The 27282-nt window shown below is 57.4% G+C and overlaps 9 protein-coding genes across 9 annotated transcripts; all 9 read left to right on the top strand.

Annotated features, from left to right (window-relative positions):
* Nucleotides 1-1608: 1608 nt before the first annotated feature.
* Nucleotides 1609-2304, top strand: LMXM_21_1640 (conserved hypothetical protein; the record flags this gene model as incomplete). Its single annotated transcript, XM_003875382.1, has 1 exon — nucleotides 1609-2304. The coding sequence occupies one exon, from the start codon at nucleotides 1609-1611 to the stop codon at nucleotides 2302-2304; it is 696 nt and encodes a 231-aa protein (XP_003875431.1).
* A 731-nt stretch (nucleotides 2305-3035) lies between these two features.
* Nucleotides 3036-3563, top strand: LMXM_21_1630 (putative calcineurin B subunit; the record flags this gene model as incomplete). Its single annotated transcript, XM_003875381.1, has 1 exon — nucleotides 3036-3563. The coding sequence occupies one exon, from the start codon at nucleotides 3036-3038 to the stop codon at nucleotides 3561-3563; it is 528 nt and encodes a 175-aa protein (XP_003875430.1).
* Nucleotides 3564-4388: 825 nt separating this feature from the next.
* LMXM_21_1620 (conserved hypothetical protein) lies at nucleotides 4389-5411 on the top strand (the record flags this gene model as incomplete). Its single annotated transcript, XM_003875380.1, has 1 exon — nucleotides 4389-5411. One exon carries the CDS (start codon nucleotides 4389-4391, stop codon nucleotides 5409-5411), a length of 1023 nt encoding a protein of 340 aa, XP_003875429.1.
* A 1680-nt stretch (nucleotides 5412-7091) lies between these two features.
* LMXM_21_1610 (conserved hypothetical protein) lies at nucleotides 7092-7571 on the top strand (the record flags this gene model as incomplete). The annotated part of the gene is made up of 1 exon (XM_003875379.1): nucleotides 7092-7571. The coding sequence occupies one exon, from the start codon at nucleotides 7092-7094 to the stop codon at nucleotides 7569-7571; it is 480 nt and encodes a 159-aa protein (XP_003875428.1).
* A 2369-nt stretch (nucleotides 7572-9940) lies between these two features.
* On the top strand, nucleotides 9941-10417 carry LMXM_21_1605 (conserved hypothetical protein; the record flags this gene model as incomplete). Its single annotated transcript, XM_003875378.1, has 1 exon — nucleotides 9941-10417. The coding sequence occupies one exon, from the start codon at nucleotides 9941-9943 to the stop codon at nucleotides 10415-10417; it is 477 nt and encodes a 158-aa protein (XP_003875427.1).
* A 744-nt stretch (nucleotides 10418-11161) lies between these two features.
* LMXM_21_1600 (hypothetical protein, unknown function) lies at nucleotides 11162-11905 on the top strand (the record flags this gene model as incomplete). Its single annotated transcript, XM_003875377.1, has 1 exon — nucleotides 11162-11905. One exon carries the CDS (start codon nucleotides 11162-11164, stop codon nucleotides 11903-11905), a length of 744 nt encoding a protein of 247 aa, XP_003875426.1.
* A 1836-nt stretch (nucleotides 11906-13741) lies between these two features.
* On the top strand, nucleotides 13742-15133 carry LMXM_21_1590 (conserved hypothetical protein; the record flags this gene model as incomplete). The annotated part of the gene is made up of 1 exon (XM_003875376.1): nucleotides 13742-15133. One exon carries the CDS (start codon nucleotides 13742-13744, stop codon nucleotides 15131-15133), a length of 1392 nt encoding a protein of 463 aa, XP_003875425.1.
* Nucleotides 15134-16512: 1379 nt separating this feature from the next.
* Nucleotides 16513-18498, top strand: LMXM_21_1580 (hypothetical protein, unknown function; the record flags this gene model as incomplete). The annotated part of the gene is made up of 1 exon (XM_003875375.1): nucleotides 16513-18498. One exon carries the CDS (start codon nucleotides 16513-16515, stop codon nucleotides 18496-18498), a length of 1986 nt encoding a protein of 661 aa, XP_003875424.1.
* A 6516-nt stretch (nucleotides 18499-25014) lies between these two features.
* On the top strand, nucleotides 25015-26859 carry LMXM_21_1570 (hypothetical protein, unknown function; the record flags this gene model as incomplete). Its single annotated transcript, XM_003875374.1, has 1 exon — nucleotides 25015-26859. One exon carries the CDS (start codon nucleotides 25015-25017, stop codon nucleotides 26857-26859), a length of 1845 nt encoding a protein of 614 aa, XP_003875423.1.
* Between the last annotated feature and the right edge of the window lie 423 nt (nucleotides 26860-27282).

Genomic DNA, 27282 nt, shown 5'->3' with positions numbered 1-27282 from the left:
TGTGTGTGTGTCTGTGCGCGTTCCCTTGTGGTCTCCCCATTTTTCATGTATCTGTATGTATTTGCGACGGTGGTGGCGGTGTTGCATGCGTGCATCCAGTCTTGCATGCTGCAACTGCTGCTGCGGGTGTCATCGGTATTGTTGCTGTTTTTAGTGTCGAACATGCGAGGGACGAGGACGCGCCGCGCTTATGCACTTATCTCTTGTTTTTTTGTTTCCTTTTCTCAGTGTCGGCTCCCATTACTTTCTTCTCAAAACTGCCGAGGCGACGGCACTCACTAGCACCACGACGATGGTGGCGGCGACCCTCTCATCCCTCCACATCAGCGCATCACCACCTCCACCCTCCACCCTTCCCACCCTCTGTTGCTCTTTTCAGTCTTATACACACCACGTCTCCCTCGCACTTTTTCTTTTTCGCTGAGTACCTACTGCTACTTGTTTTCGTTCATCATTTCATGACTTTCTCCACAGACACACACACAGACACACCCTCACGGGATGGGGCTCCACGCAGCGGTGCTGCGACTTCATTCTCGCGTCATCCCTCTCTCTCCATTGATGTGCGCCGCTTCTTCTCTTTTTTCTTCTTCCTCGTCCTTCTTGATGCCTCGCCTCTCCCTATGACGGCACAACTGCGCAGCTCACTGAGTGCACCCATTCGCGATGGGTGCGTGTGCTGGCCGGTGCGCGTGTACTACTATTGCCCTGAGGCCTCATCTACATTCTCTTGTGTTTCTCTGTGGTGACTCTCCGTTCTGTTGCGTGCCATGCCCTCAAATGTGTGTGCGCGCGTGCTTGTCTCTCTCTCGCTCGCTGCTGTAGCGCCTTCACGTCGTAGCGGCCGCACCCTTTTGCTATCGTTATTGCCGTGTGCGTGTGCTTGCACCGATGAAGACAAAACGGAAGACCGCGGCTGCTCCTCTCTTTCCATTCTCCAAAGTGCTTTCTCCTTCCCAATATGTGGTGAGAATACTGCTCATCGCACTGCGACTGCTGCCGCGGCTGCCCACTTTGTTCGATCTCCTCTTCCCTCTCTCTTGGTGCGTTGAATCTGCTCTACAGCAAGTGCAGCATTTGTGCCGAAGCTCGGCCACATCGGGCTCCCCTCTCTCGCGCCTCGCGCAGTGCCTCCCGACACCGAAGCCGAACGTGGCATCAACAACAAGCGCAGACGCGTGTGCGTTTTTCCTCTTTACGTTTGGCGAGAGCGTGCGCTGCACCGATCACGGCGCACACAAAGAGAAGGCGAGGCGAGGCCAACAACTAATAAGAGACGCGAGGGAGACTCCCGAGCTTTGGCGGTTGATGTCGACCCCTCCCCATTCCCCGCTCCACGCACCGCCTCTTCCTCGGTACCGGTATCATCCCAAGACGGGGGTATGGCGGAAGGAGCCGGTGCCGGAGGATGGCGCTTGTGCGGGAACCGCTACCGACGCCGCCGCAGCGATTGCATCGCCAGCGCCCGGGCCGACGCCGAGCGAGCCCTTCGAGAGCTCTTATGACTACTTCTTGCGATCTTTGCGCCCGCCGGTTCACAGGATTCCGGCTGCGGAGCGCGAGGAGCTGCTTCGTGAGCGCACTAGTGCGAAGCTGCGCCAGTTCGAGATGCACCTCCTACCAAAAGCAGCGACCGTGACGAAGCGCAAGATGCTTGGCTTGACCACCGGCGATGATTGCAGTACGACAAAAACGTTGGAACCATCGGTGCAGCTGCACCCTCTTGTGGGCTACGCGTCCACCGTCTCCCTTCCGACGGTGTACTCGGCTCTCGTGAAGGTCACGAACCGCGTGTTGTCGTTTGCTGCTGCAGGAGGGGAAGACCGGCTCAGCAGAGAGGGCTTCCGCGAACTGCTCGCGCTCATTGGGCCTGCGGAGGTGCTCAGTGCCGAGTACGCTGACAGAATGTTTACCACGCTGCCTTCGTACAACGCCGATAGCGACACCACAGAGGCGTTGGCCATCTTTACTCTGTTGATCGAGCACCGGCACCATCCTCGGCTGAACTCCAACGTGGAGGCGCTGTTCGGGGCATTTGACACGGACGCCAAAGGTGTCGTGCCCGCAGAGGTTCTTTATCCGAACGTACTCGCGGACTGGGCCTCGCAGCGCACCTTTGGGAATCTGCGCGACCAGTGGCAGCGTTTCGCCGCTGTGATTAGTCTGGAGAGCGAGAGGAACACGGATGCGCTTCCACTTCTGCCTCCTTTGGCTTCACGTACCGCTATCCGCGCAGCGTTGTGCAGCGTTGCCGCCATCTACACCGCGACCTGCTCGCTAGACCTCGACGGCAGCTCTCTGTAGTGCACACTCTTTCACGCGAGCGAGGAGTGAAGAGGTGTGGGTGTGTCGTAGCTCCTCGAGACAAAGAGGGACATACTTTGCGACCAGACAGCGCGCTGTTACACGCGCCTGCGTACATCCACTCGGCCTCCCCACACCGACACCTCTCCTCTTCTCTTGCCTGCCATGTACATGAGCCTATTCCTCTCCTTCCCTTTTTTCTTTTCTTCGTTGCGTGCACCTTGTTCACCTGCTCACTTGATTGGTGTGATGCGCACGTTTCTTCTTGTCTGTATCCGTGCACGAGGGGCGACCTGGAACACGTTCTGCAGCTCTTGCCCTCGCGTCTCCCGCACAGGCCAGCATCCACAGCTTCTGTGTTGCTGTGTTGGCGGTTTCGGATGACATGTGTGTGCTACAGATATCTTGCAGGCACTGTGGTCCTCTGATGAGGCCTCCCCTCTCCCTATCCGTGCCTACCTCTGCTCCCCACCGCATGTGCTTGAATGAGGGCGCACGTGTATGGGGCTCACCCTCGCCTGTCCCGCCTGTCCACCTGACATAACACACACACGCTCTTGTGTCTCTCCCTGTTTTCCATCTTGGCGTACTGAGGCGCGACGTATTCGTGGTGCATCTGACCACATCAGCCGCTCATTCACCTCCTCCTTTCCGTGCCACATCCTTGACGTTTTTCTCTCTCTCCCACATACGCAAACTTGACGCACGCAAGTGTGTGAACGACGTCCACAATGAACGAGGTTCCACTCACAGCGGAGGAGCTGCAGTACATCCGCGAGTCCACGGCGCTCACGGACGCGCAAGTGCAGAGACTGTACAAGAGCTTTTCCAGACTAAACAAAGACAAGTCTGGCAAGATCACTCGGGCGGAGTTCAACTCGATTCCTGCACTAGCCTCCAACCCACTCGTCGACAGAGTGCTGGCGGTGATGGACACGGATGGCGACTCCACGGTGGACTTTGGCGACTTTGTGCGGGCACTAGCGGTGCTCTCCTCGGCGACCTCGAAGGAGGATAAGCTGCGGTTCACGTTCAAGATGTACGACATCGACGGTGACGGCCGCATAAGCAACAGGGACCTCTTTCAAATGCTCAGCATCATGGTTGGGGTGAACCTCTCCCAGATGCAGCTGCAGCAGATTGTGGACAAGACGTTCATCGAGGCGGACGTTGATCGGGATGGCTACATTACTTTTGAGGAGTTCGAGGCGCTGGCCGTGAACAGCGACTTTGGCGATCGTCTGAACCTGCATTTTTAGCGTCTCTCCCTCCCTCCCTCTTACTCGCCCTCCCACTTTTCGATGCCACTGCTGCTTTGCCTCTACTCTCGCTCGCTCTCAACATCGGTTGTGCTGGTATGCTGAACGACCATAGATTTGGCGATCGCCCCGTCGACGCGTTCCTCCCCCGCCCCTTCAACTCCCCCGCTACTCTTCCTTGTGTGTGCATCCCCCATTGTCCTTATTCGCGTGCTAATCATGCCTGCACGTGGAAACACATTAAGAGACACAAATACCTGTCGCACAAGTGACACGCGCACGCGCATCGCGAGACGCAATACAGCTCGTACTCCTAGCTGTGTCTTTGCCCATCGTGCATACGGCAGGTGGGGGAGGGAGAGGAGGAAAGAATGGCGCTGCCACAGCTACGCTTCTCTGCATGTGCATAAGTGTCGTCATTGCGTGCGAGTAACGGACGTGACTGAAAACGTCCTGCACGCCCTTCACCCGTTCTACCCTTCTGCCCCCGAGTGGCAAGGACGGGACACCAAAGCACTGGCTCATGCGCACACGTAGTGGACCTCCACCTCTCATCTCTGTCGCTGCCACCCTGTGTGGGTCTGATGTCACATGTTTGCCGGCACTGCATCCTTCATGCTGTTTATCCTTTCCCTCCTCACTTTTTCACTGCTGTCGCACCGTATGGCGTGCCCTAACGATCTCTTACCCCGCAACTTCACTACCGTCGTGCTTACACGTCACACACACACACGCTATGATGTGGACCATCTCCCTCATTGCCATTTGTTACGTCGCGGAGAGGAAGAGGAGTGGAAACAACGGTAAGTTTGGGTCGAAAAGAGAATGCTGCGCCGCACTGAGATTGCGTTGAAGAAGGGGTGGACTCACAATCCTGGTCGCACCCGACGTGGTGGCAAGAACCTCGCCTGGCGGCCAAAGATCTCCGACGCGAAGCTGAGTCAGTTCGTCCCCTTAGCGCTGGTGCACCCACCTCGACACCCTAACAACTGGCAAGAGCGGCAGTTCAACGCGCTGGGCTACACCAAGTGGCCGAAGGACATCGGCTTCTACAACGCCGGCGACAACTTCGAGGTGACGCCAGAGGCGGCGTGGCGCCTGTACGTGCACGCGCGTGATGAGCCTTATTGGGGTAAGCTCCACTGCGAGAAGACGATCATTACGCTGTTGCCAGTGGTGGAGAAAGCGCCGAAGGAGAATATGGAGCGAGTCCTGGATGTGTTGCGGCACTATCTGAAGCGCTACGGCGCCGACCACTACATCTACAACGCCGTTATGCAGGCTGCCGCCTTCGCAAAGAACTACGAGCAGGCTGAGCAGCTATTCAAGGAGATGGAAACGTTGGGGCTGGAGCCCAACGCTCAGAGTTATGTGAATATGATGCTGGCGGCGAAACTGTGCGGTCTTCCACCCGAGAAGAGCGAGGCGTACTTCAAGCGCGCCGTGAAGAACGGGGCGATGCAGTCTGTCATGCGCATGGACACAGAGTTCAGGATGTGGATGGACCAACTGGACCGCTTCGGCTCCTTCACTACCTCGTCCGGGTATCTCTCCGTTAACGAGGAAGGTGCCAAACCAATGCCTCGTGACATGTGGGCCATCTGGGGCTGGCATCGCAGCGAAAGCAAGTTCATTAGCCGCCACGACCTCATCATGCAACAGGTGCGGGCGCGTGTACACGGTGGTAAGGAGCTCATTGGCACCGTGTACACCAAGACCCGGCGGCAGCCGTGGGCGAAGTTCAACGGTATGCTGCGCCATGACTACAACGGACCGTCGTACCGTGCCCCTACCAGCTTCCCAGATGCACCTGAGTACACGAACGAGGCGGGGCACAAGGCCTTCTGATAGCGGCGGAGGGAGGGGGGGTGCTCACCTTTGGTGACAACGTTTGCGTGCATTTGTGCACACGCCTTTTAAGCGATGCGGCTCGTCCGTCGATTTGCCTGCAATTCACGTTGCAAGCTGTGAAGGGTGGGCTGCACTCACACACGCACGCAGCTTTTCCTGCCTTCGCCTTCGGTCCTATGTCTTTTCTGCTTTGGCCTTCTCACAGGTTTTCTTTTTCTCGTGGCGGGCCTTTCTCGAGCCTCCGACAATAAGGGGGTGGGGAGGGCATCCCCTCCTCCTCATCCTTGTCCCACCCTATTCTCCCCTTCCCTGCACATGTGCATGTGGGTGTGCGCCATGGCCAATACAAGAGGGTGGTGGGAGGCATCGGGCCGCGTATGGTTGGCCAGATTCAATGGATTGGCGTGCAACTGGCGAGTTGCGATGATGTGCGCTGTTTTCTTTTCTTTTCACGTCCACCGACCACTTAAAGGAAAAACAGCGGCACAACATCGAGGGGTCGAACCCAATGCGGAGGAGGTTCAGCGACTGCCGTACAGGAATTGCCACAGTAAGGGCGTGCCGTGTTGTCGGTCGCGGTGGCCATGACTGATGTCTGCGCGTGTTACAGTATCTTTTCTAAGACGCAGCAAGGCACGGTAGTAGCGCATACGAGTCGGCAAAGCAGTGCCCACTCGAACGGCTGCTCTGCAGCCGGCATATGTAGATGTGTGCGCGCACATGTGAGGGAGTGCTCTCTTCCACCTCTGGCCGCATCTTTGATGATTGTGTCTCTCCACTGTGCCCATCCTCCCCTTCTCCCCACCTTAACGAACGCATTCTTTTTTGTTCTTTGCTGTGCTACTCTCTTGCACCCCCTCCCTCCCTCGCACACCCGTGCAGAGAACAAAACTCACTCACGCTCCTTTGCGTCCACCCAACAACACTCACCCACCTACGCGCATTACAAAACGCACAGCAGGTGCATCATACCTCATCGCCGCAGGTTCACTGGGGGCAGCACTTCCGCCCTTCACCCTCTGTATACATATCACCATCTCTCTGTTTCACCACTTTTCGCGTGCGTCGTCGTCTTCCACATTGCTCCCCTTGCTTTTCGCGCTCGCTCTCATTTTCTTCCTTTGCCTATTCACCGTTCGACTCCTCCGTTGCTTTGGCCTGTTTGTGGTGTGCGTGTGTGCGCTCCATTGACGAAGACCCAGTTAGTGTGATTAAGGTGTCTAAGCGTTTGACTTGTGCAGACATCATCGTCATCAGACACCTGGCCCCTTCCGCGCGCACTTTCTCCCTTTGTCACTCCTGTCCACCTCCATCTGCGTTTCCACCGCTGCGCTTGCACTTACATCTCTTCATACACACACACACACACACGCACACGGACACCCAAGACCTACATCTATTATCAGACAACACGTCTATTTCTGTGCTGCTGCCGCCCTTTCGAATCAATAGGACGTTTGCGCGCGGTACCATACACCTGTTAATCCCTTAGCTGCTTTCTCTCTCTCCACCCCGCTGTGGGGTTCATCCAGCCTTTTACTCCTTGTAAGTGTGCGTGTGTGTTCCCATTGCTCTCTGCGCTTCCTTGACGTTGCTGTAGCGCACTTACACCCACATAATCACCCAGACATACACACAGACTTACGTACACGTATGAGCAAGTCTCCTGCAATAGCCATGGAACGTGTGCGCATTCGATACGTTCTGACGGGGGCCTGCCCGTCCACCTACTCGGGACGTGTGGTGCACGGCTCTGTTCCCCTCATGCAGCCGAACGGCTGTGAGACTACAATTGAGATGGTGAAGGCGCAGTTCCGCTCGAACTGGCCAGATGATATGAAGGAGCTGGCAGGGCGCATTTCCAATTCGGGGATCCGCGTGCTTAAGGCAGGACGCGTGCTGAATGATGGCGACTCGCTGACGGGGCATCTCACGCTCTCGGAGCGGAAGGCGTGCCTTGTGTCGAGCGACACGAACGTTGGGGATGCGAATGACGAGACGCAGAAACCTTCGGTGCTGATACACATGGTCATCCAGGGGAACCGCGCTTCGCCAGCGGAGAACTCGAAGGAAAAAAGCAAGGTGAGCACCACGGCGGAGGGCGGTAACGGCGAGGGGCACGAGGTGAAGAAAGATAGCTGCTGCTGTGTTATGTAGCGGTAGAGCAACGAGAAGGAGCAAAAAGCGGCGCGAGAAAAAGAAATATGTAACCCCTCACTGACATTGTTCGTTTTCCCAGTCCACATTGGCATTCGCCATTACGCCCCTTCCCTCCCTTCCATTGCTGTCTACCTCCCAAAGTCTATGGCATGTGCTGTTGGGATGAATGCTACTTCTTCTGACTGGTAGATCGTGTGGCGTTCTTCTTTTATCCTTCTGCGTGCGCTCGTTTTGTTGTTGTCCTCGTGCGTGTGGATGTGTTCTTGCCTGACTTCGCCATCCACCAGCGCCATCTTCCGCTATGGCGCTCTTCTCGCTTGTGGTGCGTTGGCATTTTTGTTTGTGCTTTTCTTGTCTGTCTGTCCCGCTGCCGGTGTGTTGGGTGGCTGCGAGCACCCGTGCGCGTCCTTCACCGTTTCATTGTTTTGTTAGTGCTCTCCAACCTCTGAATTATCGCTGCTTCGTAGCGCATGTGCGTGAGATGGTGAGGCAGAGACGGTTTTGTGTGTATGTCGGGGAGGGGTGGGTGGGTGCTGTGGCGTCAGCAACGCGAGTGGAGTCCGCGTTGGTGAATGTGTGTCTTTCTGTCTGTAGGCAACCACCTGCACGCACGGTATCCCTCTCCAGTTCTTTGCGGGCTTCCTTTACAGTTCGCTGGGGAGTGCTGTATCTGGTTCTGTAGTTTGGTGGGGGAGAGGGAGAGGGAGGGATGCCGCCAGCTCCGCTCTTTTCTTTTTTGTCGTTTTACGTCTGCTGCGTCTTTGCTCTCTCTCGGTGCGTTTGTGGCGTCTTTGCTGAGTGACCGCAGGTCTGTGCGTATTTCGGTGTACGCGTTGTGCGGCTGACGGACTGATTGGCCCAGGGAGAGTTGGGAAGGGGGAGGACGATGATGGATGAGTCAAAGGTGGAAACACTGCGACTGTTTTCGGTGGTGGTGGGGGGAGCCGAGGAGCAAGGGATGCAAAGAGGAGGACAAGGCGCCTCAAAAGATGAGGGGTAGTGAAGGAGGCAAAGGAGGAGGAGGCTGGCTGTGTAACCACGCGCTGTCACTACATCACACTGCTGATGCCTCACACATTGGATCGCTTCGTGTGCGCTGACTCCTCTTCGTTCTTTCTTCTCTCTTCTTTTACGGCTTGTTATCTCTTCCCCGCATCTTCCTCGACGTCTCTCACTCGCTCTCACCTCCACGCACACATACACGCAGCCACACGCACTCTCCAACGCTCAGCTGGCGCGCCTAGATACGCTAGTGGCGGAGAGCATCGCTCAGCGGAGCTGCTGTGCCTGTCTCAGTCTCTCTCTCTGCGATTTCTCCTTTTTATTTTTCACTTGCTCAGTGCTGTGTGTGTGTGTGTGCGTGTGCGTGTCTTCGCCAATCTCTTCCCATTCTTGGGTTGTCTTTTAGCAGCTGTCTCCGACTCACCGCTCTTCAGTTTCTTCAGCTCTTTTCGATGCTTAGTTGTGCGCTTTCTTCGCCTTACAGGTGCACACACACACGCGTGTGGCTGTGAGGTGCGCATCTTATTCTTCTTTGCTGAATTCATGTGACATCCTGTAAAGGCTTCTTTGCAAAAGCCTCATGCTCGGCATGCGCTCTCGGCAGCTGTGCGTGCGTACGTATGCTTAATGACCACCGCCGCAAACAAGAGAGGATAGTCGACTCGATAAACGAACGACGTGTAGCAGAGGCGATGGTGCTCATCAAACCACCTTCACTTTGTGCAAGCGCAATGGTTGTGCGCATGAGCGCTTCTTGAGACTCTGACCTCGGCCCACTGCCGCTATCCCCAGCCCGATGGCGAGTGTGGGTGGCGGGCAAAGGGGGCCGCGCGAGGGTGTGGGCGTGGGGACAGGAGGACGACAGAGAGAGGCGTCCCCGCACGACTCGTTTTCCACCCGCTTTGCTTTAAGAGAGAGTAAGCGACTGCCTCTTTTCTCTCGTATCATCTATCAAAGATAGCGTCGGAGAAATATACAGCCCAACTTCCGCGCGCCACCGTCGGTCGGGAAGTGCGCCCGGGAAAGGAACAGAGGTCAAGGAGGAGCGCAGTGGGCCCTCTGCTCACGCTCCTCACTATTTACCTGATTCTTATGCGAGTCTAGCGTGTGCCACATGCTCCCCTCTGTCTCCGCTACTCATCCCTCTGTCACTCCTTTCGCTTATGGTGCCGTATTGTTGTTTTTTTGACTCTCTTTTCCGTTCTCCTCTTTTCCCATACCTAAACTGGCCTCCCCCGCTGCTACCCCTCTGCAGTAGAGCACGTGCGCGGCGGAGTGAGAGTGAGCCATGCGGCGGGGGTTTGACTGAAGATTTGTCGACTTGATGGATTCATTTTTTGTTGTTGCAAAGACTGCGTCTCGAGATGAACCGCGCAGGCGACTATCCAATTTCTGGACCAACGCAGACGCACACACAGGACTGTAAAATGAGTGCGTCGCAGCAGAGACACCCACTCACCGCGGAGGAGCGGGCACGCTCGCTGGAGGTGCTTGCCGATCTGCTCGTCTCCACCTTTGACGGGGAGGTGAATACTGCCGATGTGCGTCGCGCATTATCAAGAGACGACACAGCTGACGGTGACGGTGACGATGATGACTCGTGGCGGGTGCGCATAATGGAGTGCGCACATGAACGCAACGCTCGAGTGGCCGGCGAGGCAGCGCAGCGAGGCTCACGGGAATGGGTGTGCCCCATGTGCGAGACAGCAAACTGGATCGTGGACGCTCGGAAGACCCTTCGCAAGCGACAGGAAGAGCCGTCGGGCGGATGTTCGCTGACCGTCACGGAACCTTTGCGGTGTGGGTGCTGCGGCTATGATGGCGCGACGGCGCCGTCATAGCACCTACGTGCGTTCCTCGCTTCTTGTTACCCCTTTCTGCTTCAGCATGCACCAACTGCTCAAATACACGATAGCGGCGCTCATGTCGAGGGCATGTAGGCCACAAAGAGGCTCGAAAACGTGCAGGGAGTTCGTACACAGCAAAAAGACGGAAAAGGGAAGGTGTTAGAGCCGAGCAGCGGCGGATCAGGTGCTGTTGTTTTATTCGATAGCCGTGCCGTCCTCGGGCGGGGGAGAGGTGTGGCGAGACCCCCTGTGCCGCCACCATATTGTGTTAGTGTGTGTGTGTACACACAAGCTCGGTGGCCTATTTTTTTTTGCCGCCTTTTCCGTTTTCTGTTCACATCCATACTCCATTCTAGCGGTTGAGCGACGTCGACGTGTGCATCTCCACCCTTGCGTGTCCCTCCCTCCCCTCCCCTCGCCCCCTCGCCGTGCCTTTCGTGCTCATCTTTTTCCAACCATCCACGCCCAGGCGCGAGCGGGAGTCATTGGAGCCCATCGGACTGTGGCATGCATGCCTTTATTGTGCATCTTTTTGGCTTGCACATTCTCTTCAGCGCCTCACTCTGCTTGCGCAGGCAGACGACACGGAGGCGAACGTACAACCAGGCAACACTCTCCTTTCTCCTTCGCTCACAACAAGCACGTTGCCGTGCGGGCAAGAGGCTTCACTAAAGGATTCCAGAGGCAGCAGTGATTCTACCATCCTTGCCCCTCCCCTGATAGAATCTAGAAAACCACATGAAAATCTTCTCGGCGTTTGGTAAACCCGGTACTCTGGCAGTCACCAAGCCTGAGAAGGGTGAGGTGGTGTTGGCGTCGCCCGAGGCGACTGTGAGCAAGTACAAGGCGGCTATTAAGCAGCACAAAAAGGCGCTGAAGGAGCTGCACGCGTGCACCGAGCGCTTCACGCGCGCCTTGGCCGGCGTCGCCGCCTCCCTGCAGCTTTTGACCACCGATACCCATATTCCCGTCATCATCCAGTCCAGCGGCACCCTTGTGAGTGGCATCGAGGAGGTGCAGGATGGTGTCCTTCTGCAGGACTTGATGGAGGAGCTGGACTACTCGCTCTCCACCCGCTTCAAGCAGATAGCAGAGGACCAGCGTGAGTTGAAAGAAAGTCGCGAGCGCAAATCCAAGGCGGAGAAGACGCTGAGGCTCTTGAGGAGTCAGTGCGACAAGCTCCAGCCCAAGAAGGACGTGGATGCCAAGATGCAGGCGCTCTATCTGACCGAGACGCAGAAGCGCGACGAACACGAGGTCGAGTGCACACGGCTGAGGGCCGAGTTCGAGGATGCTTTTCACGACTTTACGACGCGCTTTGGCATCCTTGTATACGAGGATATGAAGGGGCTAATGGAGCACCTCCACCGGGTACTCTCCGCGCTGTCTTACCAAATTCGCAAGTGCAAGGACAATATCCTGGCCCACCCCGTCACCCCAAGCCGATCGCCGAGATGCCCTGAGGAGAAAAGGGGAAGATGATGTCTGGAGCGCCTCAACTCGCTTCCCCCACCACTCCTGCTCTCTTGTTTTATCGTGTGTGCGTGCCCTGTTTCGTTTATGGTGCCGAGTCTGATTCTCTGGTGACAGGAGTGAGGGGTGGGGGCACACTGCCCAGTGCGTGGTATCACAGGGTCCAGCACGAACCCCCACTCTGCGTATGGGGAGAAGTCCAGCAGCCCCCCCCCGTCCTAGCCCTTTCCAATGCCGAACCACCTGTGGTGGTGACAGGGTCAGGAGCCGGAGACGCGGGGAGGTCAGAGGGCGATGCATGGATGCTGATGTCGGCGGTCCCTTCTTGGACGGCGTGGCGTCGGAGCCGCCTGCGACAGCAAACACGTCTGTGCCACCCATATGGTAGGCAGAGTGCCAGCGTGACTCGAGCGTATCCCACGCCCGGCCCTCTCGCTGCCTAATGGTGGTGGTGGAGGGGGGGGGCCTGAGCCACCCCGAGGGGGACGCACGCGGTGGGGACCAGCACAACGTGGAAGCGGCTGTGAGGCAACCTGCGATGCGGGTGATTAGAGTTTGAGGCAGGTGCCCTTCTCGAATGACAGATTCGGCGCATTGCTGTATGGCGTGTCTACGGCTGCTTCGCACTACGCGATGAGCCTGTGACAGCCCGGGATAGAGTGTCGTTTAACTGATGCCGTAGAGCAGAATGAACACGCCAAAAAAAGAAAGAATCGTTGTTGGCCGCGACCACGCTCTCAGCACGAACGCAACATCAACGCATCACCCCCGCTGCGTTTCCCGACTGTCGGAGCATCTCGTGCTCGCAACTCCTGATCGACCCCCTTCCTTCGTGCTTCTTGGTTCATCATCATCACGGCCGCGCGCCTCATACCACCAAGAGCACCACCGGGTGTTCTTCACATACTCTCCTAACCCCTCTTACCACCACCAGATCTCCCTTTCACGCCTTCCTGCTCCACCTGCTTGGGTCGCTCTCCTTGTCTCGTACTTTTTATTTTGCCCGTCACAACGTTCGTTGTGCTCCACTCGTTTATCTTCCTCACGGTGTTGTCTGGCCTTGTCTTTTCACCTCAGCTCTCTCTCCATCGCGGCACTTCTGGCGTTCATCTGAGAGTGCTTTTCGCAGCGCGTGGGTCTTCTCTCGTTTCGTGTACTGTCCCTCGATCTCACTTTCGTGTCGCTCGCGTTGTCGTGGGGAGAGGGGGACGTGCTCTTGCGTGTTGATCTCTCCAGCGCGCGCACACACACGCACACGCGTACTGGGCCGTCTCCGTGGCTTCATTGCTTGAAACACAAACAGCGCGAGACCCAGATGCCTCGGAAGTCCGAGCAGAGACGACTTTTCCCCCTATTTTTTCTCCCCACATTTCGTGTTGGCGCTGTCGCGCGGGCGGGTGCGGCCTAGGAGCTGCTCCAGTGGCGGCCTTTTTCCCGCTACTGCGGCTCGCCCACCACACCAGAACACGCTCACCCTTGTCGGTGTGACCAAAGAAGAATAACCGTCTAAGGTTTTAAGGGAAGGTGTGGCGGTGCGCTTCACGGCGGCCCCATTCCCCCTCCTATATTTTCCGAAGAAGCGCACAGAGAGGGAAGCAAGAATATACGCACACGTGCGCGCGTACAGAGATATACACGTTGGCAATCGAGATAGCGAGGGGGGAGGAGGGCAGCGGAAAGGAGAGGCGACGTCGGCGTACAAGCTCACGCTGATAACGCTACCCAACAGCCCAACAAACGGCACTGACCTCATTTTTTCCCTTTCTCTTCCTCTCTCGCTCTGTCTCTTCGTGCGGCTGTTTTTCCCCGCTTCGCTTGCGTTTCTCTCTCCTGTGCGTGCGGGGAATGTTTGCCCTTCACACACATGCGGTGCTCAGCTCGTCCTTCCCCTCTTCTCTCGTGTCGGACGGGGAGGCGACGGCGGACGACGACAGCTCCGGCACGTTCGTGATGAAGCGAGGGGTGTCGCACGTAGAGAGACTCCCGCGGGATCTGCTGCTCAATGTTTTTATTGATGTGATCCGCAACGACGGCGATAGCTTCGGTTGGATCGGCGTCCTATCGTGTGTGTGCCGCAGTTGGTATCAGCTCTGTCAGCACCCGGTGCTGTGGGAGTACGTGGCGAAGCGCATCTGTGTTGTCTACCCGCTGGTAGTCCGGCTGCACGGCGCGGCACCGTACGACACGGTGAGTCAGGAAATTGTGAATCGGATGCGCCTCCTAGAGTCGAAGGAGCAGTGCATCGTGCAGTACGACCCACTCGAGCCCCTCCCCGCCCCGTCGCGGGCGGCGCTGCGCAAGACGATGGAGAAGGTGCGGCGTTACCGTGAGAGCCAACAGTACTACAAGTACGTGCAGCGGCGGCGCCGTGTGGTGCTGCATTTTTTCTTGTCCGTTACCTTGTTTTCGGTGGCGCTTGCCATCACCACGGCGATGTGTGTGTCGGAGGGGTTTGACATGGGGGGTCTCTGCAACACCACCATCGTCTTTGGGCTGCTCTGGATGGCGTACCTCTGTATCGTCGCCATCATCGTGTCAAATGTCGTAATGCAGGCCCATTTCGAGCCTCTACCGCTGTTGCTTCGACTGCGGCGCAACAAACTGCTGATTTTCGCTTCCGCCGTGACGATCCTGCTGGGCATCTGCGACGTCATCATCCCGACGCTGCTGATTCAGATCAACCTGGGACGCAAGGAGCGCTTCTCCTGGCTCTGGTGCGGCATCACCGTCATCCTTTCCTTCTGTCTCTGGCAGCTGTACACGCTGATGTACATCATGCCCGCGGCGAGGCAGCAGCTGCGATATCAAATGACGCACGTTAATGTGCGAGAGGGCTTTCAATTCGTAGTGCTGAACATCCCGAACGGCTTCCCATTCCTGTTCGCGGTGGCCTCCTTCTGCGCCCTGCAGTACGTCCAGTACGGCTGCCGCATCTACATTTTGCTCGGCGGGGTGCCGGTGATTGTCAGCCTTGGCGTCCTTGCGCTGGTCTTTCTGCTCGACTTCTACTCTCTGCACCGCTTCAAGGACTTGGCGATGGGCATCTGTTTCTTCCTCGCGATGCTCTTCCCCATTTCGCTGCTCATGTGGGAGTTCCGGGGGCTGTGCTTGCTGCCACTCGCCGCGGCGGCCTTTGGCATCTTCTTCGCCCACGCCCGCTACGTTGTCAGCTCCGCCGTGCACGAGCTGATGCGCACCATTCGCGCAGAACGCAACGGCTGCATCCTCCACCCCTGATGCAAACAAGAACTAGGGGGCAGGGGGCAGGGGGCGTGTGTAGGCGTACGTGGTTGCTCATGGCAGTGCTGTCGGCACTTGGCTGTGTTGAAGTCAGCGCTGCGCCTTCCTGCTGAGCCTTTTTCTCCATTTTGTCGTCGTGTCCTGCGTGCGCATGCACGACGGGGAAGGCGTTTCGTCGGCAGTGAGTGCTGAAGACGAATTCTTGCATTCTCTCCTCTTCTTTGGCCAGAAACTGAGGGCGCCAGCCTCTGCGAAGTCTTCTTTCTCCCTGTTCTTTGCCTGCTCATCTTCTTCATCTTCTGTGTGCGTTACTCAGAACGTAACGGCGCGAAGAGGACCAGGGTTGGCGACTGAGTTTTTCTTTTCTCCCTCTCTGCTGCTGCTGCTGCAAGTGCTATCTTTATTCTACCTGTCAGTGTTGCCTCTCGTGTTCATTTTCTTTGAGATAGGGCCGCAGTGACCATATGGCCCCCCATTCTCTCGTTCTTTCCACTGTCCGCATTTTCATAGTACGTCGCGCCTACCCGACCTCCTCCATGTCCCCCCACCCGGTGAGACAGGAGGCGGGAGGAACAGGTGGCACCTCACTCTGGTCTGTGCGCACACCCGCACACACACACACACACACACACACGCAGGCAGGACAAAACGAGAAAGAAAAAAAGGCGGTTTGACTGCTCTCTGAATGGCCATTGCGCGATCGGGTATCGACACGTGGCGGAAGGTGGTGGGAGCGGGCCAACGCGGTGGGTCTAAAGTGGGGCAAAGCCAGCTTTCAGAAGACTCTGCGAAACGCCCGCGCACATGGAAGGGGGGGAGAGCGCGGCAATGAAGCTTTCCTTTCGTTGTTGGTGCCTCCTCTGCTCTCTTCTTTCCGCCTTCCCTGGGAGAACGGCGCACACGACGCCTCCCAGCCTCTGCTCTGATAGGCGCCTGAACCAGCTGTCGAGGGGAGCCCCCTCCCCCGGCCTCTTCCCTCTTCAGTCACGCGTACGCCCTCCTTTCCCTGTCGCACCATCTTTTTCCTTTCTTCATGCTTCTCCGTTGATATGCCCTGCCCTCTCCCCTGCACGCTTTCGTCGCACGGCTCAAGTCGCGATACGCAACAAGCAAACCACCCCAACTCCAATCCCTGAGCACGCTCTCTACGCTTCACGCTCACTCTGTTCTCAGGACGGGACACACACCTGCCCCCCTCCTCCCTCACCCCTCCTATACACAGACACAAACCCAAACAGGCCCACGCCCATACGCTCGCGCATAGGCAAAACAGGAAACTTCTAACGAGTGAAAGACCGCCACCGCCTCCTCATCCACCTTTGCAGTTTGCTTTTTGACCTTCGCTCCACCTCTTACTTGCGCCTCTTCCTCCAGCGATGTCTTCGCGTGGCTCAGCACTTGTGAACAGGTTGAAGAAGCTGGGAAGCCACATCTTCTCGCAGACGCGTGAGGTGCAGCAGCGCAAGGAGAAAGGACTTCACCCAGTCTCTGAGCTCCGCCGCCTCCACCTCTTTGTCTGCTGCTTCTTCTGCAGCATGTGCGCCTCGCTGACGTATGCTTTCGACCTCTTCACCACCGAGTTCCGCACCCAGTTCAAGTTGACCTCGAGCGACCTGACCATCGTCAGCACCGTGGGTCTCGTTTTCTGCTATTTTACGATCCCGTACACCTTTATCTTCCAGCCGTTCGGCCCCTTTTCTATCTTCTGGTTATGCACCGCTGCCACCGCTATCGGCGGTGTCGGCCTTGCTGGCGTCTTCCGCGGCCACATTACTGGCAACACCATCACCATCACGATCTTCTACGCCTTCCTCAACACGGCGAGCGGGCTGATCGATATGTCCTATGTATCGACACTCGTTGAGGTTTTTCCGCGCAACCGCGGCCCTATCGTGTGCCTCGCGAAGGTGATGACCGGACTGGGCAGCTCTGTGTTCGCCGCAATGAGCAGCACCTTCTTCGAGGGCAGCATCGACGGTTTCATCTACTTCATTACGTCGTTTGTCATCGTCGTGTGCATTTGGGCCAGCTTCGTCATTGTATTGCCACCGTACATCGTGAACTGGTGGCGACGCCAGGGCAAGACGCCGGAGCAGATCGCCACTCTGAAGTCTACGGTCACCTACTACGAGCGCAAGTTCGTCCCAATGCCGCGCATGATCATGGGCTACGCTGTGGTACTAGTGCTGCTCGTTTTTTTCACGACTGAGGCGCCAGTCCTTGCATACGTGCCGAGCGTCAGCAGAAGCAGCAGGATCGTGGTTGGCGTCATGACGGTGGTGTTGACATGCTCCATCTTTGTGATGCTGCTGCCTTTCCCCGCCCTCGGCGGCATGAACGAAATGGAATCAGGGTTGGAGCGGTCGGGGGACTCTGAGGAGGCCGCGCGCACCAAGGATGTCGATGAGGATGCTCGCCTGGTGCAGCTTGACGACTTTGGCCAGGAGGTGCGTACGAGCAATGAGGGCAGCGGTGAAGTCCTGCAGCCCTTCCGCAACGGCACTGGGGCGAGCAGCCAGAGCGAGGACGTCATTAACAGGTACGCGCACCAGGACCCCCGTTACGAGGGTACCGTTAAAGACTACCTCCTCAACATCGATGTGTGGCTGATCATGCTGCTCTTCATTTTCTACGGTTGCATGGGCGTCATCGTCTTGTACAACTCGTCCACCATTTCCATCGCCCTGACTGGCCACAAGCGCACCGGACAGCTGTCCGCACTGTACACAGCCTTCCTCGGCGTGGGTAGCAGCGTTGGTCGTATCGCCTTCGGTCTTTTCGAGGCGTACGTACAGCACCAGGACCCCGACAACCGCAAGGTGCTGGTGTCCATGGCGCTTCCCATATCCCCGGCGATGGCCTTCCTCGCCGGCCTCTTCCTGCTCTTCCTGCCGGGCAAGGCCGTGCTGCTGCCCTTTATCCTCGTCTACATGGAGGAGGGCATATTTGCGGGCATCAACGCCCTCATCTTCCCCTGCATGTTTGAGAGCAACCACAACTTCTTGTACAACCTCAGTTTCTTCGTGCAGATGTGCTCCATCATCTCCTTCAACCTTGGGATGTTCGGCCGGACCATCGAAAAGGAGCAGAGGAGGCTCCACATCCCGATAGACCGCGAGTGCAACGTCAAGTCTTGTGTGAGGACGCCGATTATTGTATCCACGGTGCTCGCGTTCTTCGGCATCATTGTCGCCCTGGCGATCCACTTCCGCTACGCCGCCTTTGTGAAGCGCACGCGAGAGCGCCTGCGAGCTTCAGGCGCCGAAGGATCAGAGCCGACGGCCGGAACGGCTCCCATGAAGGCGGCGAAACCGTTTGCGACAGAGGACGCGAATGTAAAGGGTCTCGTCCTTGAGCAATAACGAAGGAAATGTGAAGCCTCAGCTGGATACTGAAAGGAATCTCGCTTGCCGCACTGCGGAGGTAGTGTGCCGATCTGGGTGCAGTTCGGGGCAGTTGAAACGGTGAGGGAAGGGCAAGAGGTGCGAGGGGAAAAGAAGTGGGAGTGATACGTCGGGGCGCGAGGTTGACGGAGATGCTTGCCAGGTCTTGTGACTTGCTCCGGGTCGCCCTGTTCTCCCTTCCATCATACCTTTCTTTCTCCTTGTCAGCACTGACTGCTACTCATCATACGTGCAGTGTGTGTTGCATCCTTCGTCACTGTTTCTGCTGCCACATCCGCCCGCGAAGTGCATTGCTTTTCTGTGCAGGTCCTCTCTCTCTTTCTCGCGCGCGCGCCCCCTTCGCTCGCAACTTCCCCCGCCCTCACTTCCGTCTTGCCACCCGACTCTGTTTGTTGCACGCCTCTGCCTTGTGTGTCTGTGTTTGTGTGCCTGGGTCTACATGACGACGTGCGAGTTGGTTGCCCCCGTTTTTTGTCCTGGGGCTCATTCATCCTCAACGCCGCTCGACTCGCTTCTCGTTCTTCTTTGCGCCCCCCCCTCCCCCTCTCACACGGCACTTGCTCTATGCTCCTCTTCTTCCTTGTTCCCTTCTACCTACAGACCGCGCCGATACGGGGAGACGGTGTGGTGTGTGTGTACACGCACGCCTTCAAGCGCGTACACACACACATATACGTGAGCAACGATGTGAGGCAGCGTTACAGACAACTAGATCCAGACCCCGCACATCTCTCTCTCCACAGACGACGGCCTTGCAGGGAAGCACACATTCTTTTTTCTCGTGACTTCTGATGCCGGCCGTCAGGTGGTTTTCGCAGCCTCTCACATGTGTTCGCTTTGCCCTTGTTCCCCCCCCCTCCCCTCCCCTCCCTGCTTCCATCTCAGTGGGCCGTCTCCTTTTCTTTTGATGTTGGCCTGTGCTTCGTTTGTGCTTTCAGAGACGTGCACGCGCGCTGCGGGCCCGTCGCGTGCGCCTCTCGTGCTCGTCTGTCTGTGACGGCTTTGGGGAGAGTGGAACACAACAACGAAGTCGGCACGGTTGCGCAGAGTCAGCGGTTTCTGGGACGCCGATGCCGACTGCACGGATGACGGACTCGATCACCGGCCTCAGACGCCAGAGGCCGACATCCCCCCCCCTCCCACACACACTCTCCCCCCCCCCGAAAAAAAACGTGCGCGGCACGATGCGGCACGCGGCGGCAAACGCTACCTGGCCACAGCCGTCCCACACCGGAGGAACAAGGGTGCCGAGCTCGCGAGACGACAGGTGGGCATCCTCGCCCAGTGCTGCACGGGCATCTGGCCGTGCTTTGGATTCCCACAGTGGTTGGTGCGTGACCGCAACACGATGGCGTGCAGATGGTGTGCTGCCCACTGCTCCGCTAGCATTGCGGCACCTCTCCCCCTGCCTGAGTTTATGCTATGAGGGCGTCCGGCCCGGTGCTGTGCCCGATATGCCACGCGAGACTCGCGAAGCGCACGACGCTTGACGCACACCTCGGTCGCGCTGGACGGGGCTTCCCTCTGTCAGGTGTGTGTGGCTGCCTCCTCAGGAGGACAGGCGATGAGCTCTTTGTGCGGAGGTGCATGCGTATGCGTGGGCCCCTTCCCCTTGACACACCCGCTCCTGTCAGAGGCATGCGGGTTCAGGAGAGGGTGGTGTGCTCCATGCCGCCACGAGTCCGTGGCAGCATCCCACCTGTTGCGGCACACGCGGGCAGGCCGTCCAGACACGCCCTCCCTCCGTGACACGGTCAGACATGGAGGATGGAGGACGGCGAACCCGCCAGACACCGAGGTCCTCCTGGAACAGGCCCCACGATGCGAAAATGCGAGCACTGTGCGCACGCGCTGCGGACCGCAGCCGGCATGGTGCATGACATCCAAGCAGGGCATCGAGAGGCCAGCAGGGCACGAGTGATGGGCAGAGGAGGCGCGACGAAATCCATACGAATCAGCCCCCGCGGTGCATGTGTGCCGAAACATGTGCGCCACCTCCTCCGTGCAACCGTGTGGGCTGATGCGGCACAGATGCCGGAAGTCTGACGTGAGCGCCCCGAGCTCCACCGTCGAGTTATCCCGGCTGCAAGGCGGAGAGTGACTGCACGATATTGTGGAATGCCGCGGGCTGGAGTGACTGAGGGCGACACACGGCACACAGGCAGGGCGCCGTCTCTGAGAGGGCCCTGGCCCGAGGCTGGCCGGCTTCCTCGCTGAGTTCATCCGGCATGCACGTGAGCCAGCCACTGTTACCCGTACGATGGGCGCCCACTGCTTCCGCCCTCGCGCAGGACCCTGGGTGCGGCCCGCTCAGATCCAGGCACGTGGTCCATCTAGGTGTGTGCTGCGCCAGTGGTGCAGCGCGTATCCGAAGAAGAGGCGAAGAAGGACACGACGGGCCCGCTAGACGCATAGCCCGGTTCGACAGCAGACGTCCCGTCCTAGACGGCCAGGATGTGGCCTCCGTGCAACAGGGGTGGATGGGCTGTGGCTGTGTATGCGCGTATATCGGTTGCGGACGTGTTCGTCTGTAGAGCGGACATGCTGATGAAGCAGACGTGTATTCCCTCATCGTACTGAGGCGTATTAGCGAAGCAGAGCAACGGGATGGCAAAGGTACCGGAGTATTTGGTCACGTGTTGGTCTCTATGTTGGTGTAGTGTCGTTTCCTCTCTCCCGTGTTTGCGACTGCAATGATGTCACACTCACTTTGGTTCACACCTCCAAGCGCAATCCGCATCGTTGAACGTGCTGCGGTGTACTTGAAGTTGGTGTTGTAGGGCTTATTTGTGTTCATCGGCTTCTTTTCATATTCCCACAGGAAACGCAGGAAACGGCGGTGCATCGTCTCCCCTCCTGTCTGCTCGCTCAAGGTGTGTGGCGGCGACGGGAGAGAAGCGCGGGGCAGAGGAAGGCAGGCGCAGACGTGCATGCGCTTTGACGGTCCCTCCTTAGCTTCCATCGTCCCACTGCTGCGCATGCTTGAGGTCACGTAGGCGTTTCGTTTGTTTTTACCCTCCTTTAGCGTTCCCGCGCATCTTCCTTTTTTTGTTCGTCGTTGGCGTTGGCCCTCTTCGCTCTTTGCGATGCGTGCTATTTAACGCACACACCCATATATATATATATTATATATAATATATATTGTATATATTATATATATAGATGTCTACGCGCGTGTGAGTGTGTGTTTTGTTTTTGACCTGACGCACGCACACATGACACGTACACATATGCATTCGTTCGCGTTTCTTTTGCTTGTCTCCCCCCTTTCCCCTTCCGTCTCCCTCTCTTTTTTCGCGCGCCCGTGAGCGCATAGTTCCGCGTAGCTGAAAAAAAAATATGTTTTCGTTTACGTTTGTGTGCTTACACGTGCGTTTGTGAGCGTGTCTGCGGTGGTGGTTTCTGCTGTTGTCTGTCGTTTATTTTTCGGTTGTGAGTGCGTGTGTGTGTTTCGGCGGTAGCGTCCAATAACAATGGCGAGGGTTGAAGCCCCGTTTTCTTCATCCTTCTCTCTCTGTCTGTCTCTCTCCTGCCCCCCCCCTGTCGAAACGAACGCACCCCTCGACCGACTCACCGCGCACTGCCTCTTCCATGTCTTTCTCGCTCTCTCTGCGCGCTCTTGTATGCGGGTTGCTGTTTAACTGGAGACGTCGGGTGTGACGGGAGAGGGTGACGTCTTTTGTACGCGCGCCATGCTACTTTTTCTTGTGTGTGTGCACTTGCTGTGTTGGGATGCATCACTGCGTAAGCGTGATGTATGCTTGCATTCACAAGTGCACCAAGCTCTCCTCACTCCTGTCACCACCACCATCACTGCCGCACATGTCGAACCGTCGGCAACGTCACGTACAACCATCGAATTCATTCCTACATGCGAACCACAGGAGGAGGCGGATGCGCTTGCAAGCCTTCACGTCGGTATATGCGTTCATACATGTCTACCCCCCCCCAACACACACATATATGTAATGTCATGCACGTATAATGTATCTGTGTATGTATGTACGTGTCAATATATTGCGTGTTCCTCTTGCGCCGGCGCTCTGGCACCACCTGATGTGTGGGTGGGTGTTGAAGTCGTTGTGTGTGATGCGTGCTCAGGTACCACCACGTACTTTTTTTTATCTCCTTCGCCACCGTATGTGGCGTTGCCGGCGACGAAAAAAAAAGGAAGCGGCTTGAAAGGAAAAAAAAACTTTAAGTGAGCGCGGACGGCTCCCGCCTTGCTCAGCCCCCCGCCCCTCCCCACCCCACTCCACTGCCTCTCTCGCAAGCGCGATAGTCTGGCCATATCCACACCGTTTTTTCTCTGTGTGTGTGCGCGTGTATATTGTAGTAGTTTCGATGTTTTACTTCGGCGTCGTGGGTGTGCGTTTGTGACGAGTTGATCTTTCTCTTCCCTCTTCTCCATGCTGCCCCTTTCCTTGCACGTGGTGGCCCACGGGCGTGGAGAGGGAGGACGGAGGACATAGAGGCAGACCGAGAAACAGCAGCGGCCCAGTGCGAAAGGCAAAGGTTGTCTGCCTCGAGCACAGCAGAGCAGACTGGAGTCGAGCCGAGACGAAAATCAACTCCAGCACACCACTCAGAATAGTCTCCCGCACTCTGTGTGCGGCTTGTAGCGGGGAGAAGTAGAGACAGGCGAGTGGAAGTGCGGCTGCAGAGAAGAGCAGCGATCCGCTGATGCTGAGATATCGACAGACGCATGGGCAGGGAAACACGAACGGCTACACACTAGTGCGACGACTCCTCATAATAAATAAAAAAGCACATTTTGTTTCGCTAGTATATCATGAGTTTTGTTTCTCCTAACAACAACACGCACGCACTCGCACACACCCAAACAAAACATAAAAAGCGGATGGGAGGCCAAGGGCAACGGAAAGAGCAAGATGGATGCAATCCCTGGACAAGGGTGCATCCGCCCCCCTCCTCTTCCCCTACTCTGTCACCACACACACACACACACCAAATCGTACATCCTTTGTTTTACGTAACAAAAGGCGATGCTGCTCATCCCACAGTTGCACGTTCAGGAGACGAAAAACAAAACAAAACAAAGAAAAGGAATGCAGGCAAACACTTGCGTGTGCGCGTGTGTTGTGACGGTGTGCTCTCCTGTTTTATTTCTGTTGCATCTCTTTTGTGTATGGGTGTCTTTTATTAGTTTATATGTTAGTTTCGGATGTTGCAGCGCGTGTTTTGTGGCGAGTGGTGTGTGTGTGTGTCTCTCTCTTGGCCTCTTGAATGTCCAGCGTAATGATGCTGCAGACCTCTTCCAATATTTCTGTCTCTCTCTCTTGGTCGATATTCAATGAGCTCTCTCTGTGTAGCACGCGTAGTCACGCGTCACCCCCTCTTCTCTTCCCTCCAGTGTGTGTGTGTGTGTGTGTGCCCATAGCTTTTGAATCCTAGACACGCTTGACGAAGTCGCCTCCCGACCCCCTACTCTGTGAACTTGTTGCTGCAGCGGGTGGCGCCTTCTTCATTGTTTTCGTCTCGCTGCTTCTCGCGCTCGCTCTTCCTCTTGTCGTCTCTTCCACTCCACGCCTGACGCAGTGAGCAGCTGAACAGTCATGAGCTTCTCTGTATATAGCTCTGCGTGAACGGTGAGGGGGGAGATGGCGGAAGGGACTGGAAAACTGGCGCGACGCGGCAACAGACGCAGATAAGCGGGCACACACACACACACACACACGCACGCACCGAACTAGCTCGTCGCTTCTGCGACTAGTCGGTCGAGCCTCCCTCGGAAAGAAATCCGCCACTGTGCCGCAGGAGGCTGTTCAATATCTGTGCAAACATACGCAAGCGTCCCAGTGAAGAAAGCGAGGCGGTAAAAAATCAAAATTAGAAGACTGCTCTCCTTACTCCGAAGCACAGAGGCTGCTCAGCAACACTTCGCGACACTCCCGCGGAGCAGCACCGCACGTGTGCGCTTGTTGCATGATGCGCGTCCCCCCTCCCCCTATGAGTCGCCTGGGTGTCTCTCCTGTTGTTGGTTGGGTGCGTGTGGAGCCGTCGTGGATTGTGCGTGCGCTTCAACTGCCCTCGTCTCCACCTCGCATAATCGTGGGCAAGTGCACTGAGTGCGTGAAGACATGAGCAATGGAGGCACTGCCGGCGCGTATCCACCGCGTGCTGTGGCGGAACTACCGCCACCCTTTTGCCCCTGATCCTCTCCCTCTACCCCACTTGACACATCCGATCTCGTCCCCCCTCCTCCCTTCACTCTTCAACGCCACACACCGCACCACCGGCCATCGAACAGCCACCACTGCCACCACCGCTCTCTCTCCGATACGGCTACAACCACTTCTCCATACATGTATATGGTACGCATATCCTTCCTTTTCTCATCTTTTCGTTTTCTCGTCGACGCAAGCAGCCGACATCTCTGCGCGCCTCTCACCACATCCTCACGTTCTCTCCCACACCATCCCCTCTCCCCTTCTCCGCCCATAAGCTGACGAGATGATGCAGCTGTCGAACTGGTTCTCGCAGCTGCAGTACCTGCACGCACGCCGCGAGAAGGGGCTGCATCCGGTAAGCGAGATGAACCGATTCGCCATCCTTGTGTGCGGACTGTTCTGCGGGATCTGCGTATCGCTGCCGTACACTTACGACCTATACACGACGCAGCTCCGCGACCAGTTCGAACTGTCCGCCGGGGACCTGTCGACAGTGAGCACTGTAGGACTTGTGTTCTTCTTCTCTATGCTGCCGTTCAGCGTGATCTTCGAGATGCTCGGGCCGTTCACGAACTTCGTGATCTGCCTTGCCATGGGCGTGATCGGGACGGTGGGCCTTGCGCAGACCTTCTCTGGCGCGATCCCCGGCAACGTGGCGACGATCAGCATGTTCTACGCGTTCCTGAACCTGGCGAGTGGGCTGATCGACACGACGTACATCTCGACGCTGTTCGAGATATTCCCGCGCAACCGCGGCCCTGTCGTGTGCCTCGCGAAGGTGATGACGGGGCTGGGCAGCACGATCTTTGCGTGCCTGAGCACGACGCTGTTCAAAGGCAACTTGATCGGGTTCATCTACTTCCTGGGCGCGTTCATCGCCGCTGTGACGGTGTGCTCGAGCGCGCTGATTGTGCTACCACTGTACTACATGAACTGGTGGCGGCTGCGCGGGAAGAGTGCCGAGGAGGTTGCGCTGCTGCGCGCGACAAAGCCTCTGTACGAGTTCAAGTTCGTGCCTGTGCGACGCCTGATAGTGGGATACGCGGTCGTGCTGACGATGATCGTGTTCTTCACTGTGGAGACACCGGTTGTGTCGTACGTGAGCCACGTGCCGCGCTCGGTGGAGTTGGCGATCGGCGTTGTGGTCTCTGTGCTGATGCTGTGCCTGTTCCTGATGCTGCTGCCGCTGCGGTGGCTTGGCGGGATGAATGAGGCCGCGCCGTCGGATCTCGAGCTGCGCGCGATTGCGCTGGCGTACGAGGCGCCTGCGTCGGAGCACTACGCGTCGGTCGGCGCTGAGGTGGCGAACGTGATGCCGACGGGGGGCGATGATACTGTGGGCATGGACGACTCGCCGGAGTCGGAGTCGAGCTCGCGCCAGGACCCACGCTACCCGGGCTCGACGGTGCTGGACTACTTGAAATCGCTGGACCTGTGGCTGATTCTGCTGTACATGTTTTGTGTTTCCCCGATGGGGATCATGATGTCGTACAACGGGAGCACCATCTCAATCGCGAAAACGGGAAATCCGCGGAGCGAGCAGACGGCTGCGCTGTACACTGCATTCGTTGGCCTGGGTAACAGCGTAGGCCGCATCGCGTTCGGACTGTTTGAGGCGTATGTGCAACACATGAAGGGTAGGAGCGGGCGCCGCCGCGTGCTGGTGACTGCTGCGCTGTTCGTGAGCCCGACACTGGCGACTGTTGGTGGTGTGCTGCTGCTTGTGCTGCCGGGCAAGCTGATTCTGTTTCCATACATCGTTGGGTACATCGTGAATGGCTTCAACGCGGCGCTGCAGGCTCTTATCTTCACGTGCCTGTTCGAGAGCTTCCACAACACGCTGTACAACATGTCGTTCACGGTGATGGTGATCTGCGTGATTGTGTTCAACCGGCTCCTGTTCGGCATGTACGTGGACATGCAGCACCGCAAGCTGCAGCTGAGCACGTCGCAGGAGTGCAACCGTTCGGTGTGCATCGAGACGCCGTTCATTGTTGCAACGTGCCTTGCTGCCGGCGGTCTGCTTGTTGCGGGGCTTGTGCACGTGCGGTACGCGCGGTTCGTTGCTCGCGTGCAGGAGCGGCGGCCCGAGGCGGCGAAGCCAACGGAGTGCGAGCTGATCGAGTGAGCGCGTTCTCACCCTACACGGACAGAGGTGGCGAGCACTGACGGACTGCTGCCCCCCCCCCTCCCCCACGCACACACTCACTCCCGTCACTCTTTTTTATCTTAACTCCTTCACTGCTGTGCAGTCGACCCTGCCCATGTGGGCAGACAACTGGTGAAGAGAGAGCGAGACGAATGGGCCGCCGCCGGGGCTGCTGCAGAGGACGCAGCGCCATGCCAGAATAGAAAGGGAAACTAGGGGACAAACCCGCCCTTGTTGGCATGGGAGGCTCCGGCGGGGGACGCCGCCATCGTGACGGGCAGCGGCACCATCAGTGAAAAGGACTGCCGCTGCCCGCTGCGATTATTAGCCTCCTCCTTTGCTTGTGTTGTTTTTACTGCATTATGTTGTTTGTGCTGCTAGCGGGGCGTACTTGCATCGTGA

The sequence above is a fragment of the Leishmania mexicana genome, chromosome 21 (genome assembly GCF_000234665.1).
Source record: "Leishmania mexicana MHOM/GT/2001/U1103 complete genome, chromosome 21".
In the NCBI taxonomy this organism is placed as follows: Eukaryota; Euglenozoa; class Kinetoplastea; order Trypanosomatida; family Trypanosomatidae; genus Leishmania; species Leishmania mexicana.
This window is presented reverse-complemented; position numbering and strand designations above follow the sequence as displayed.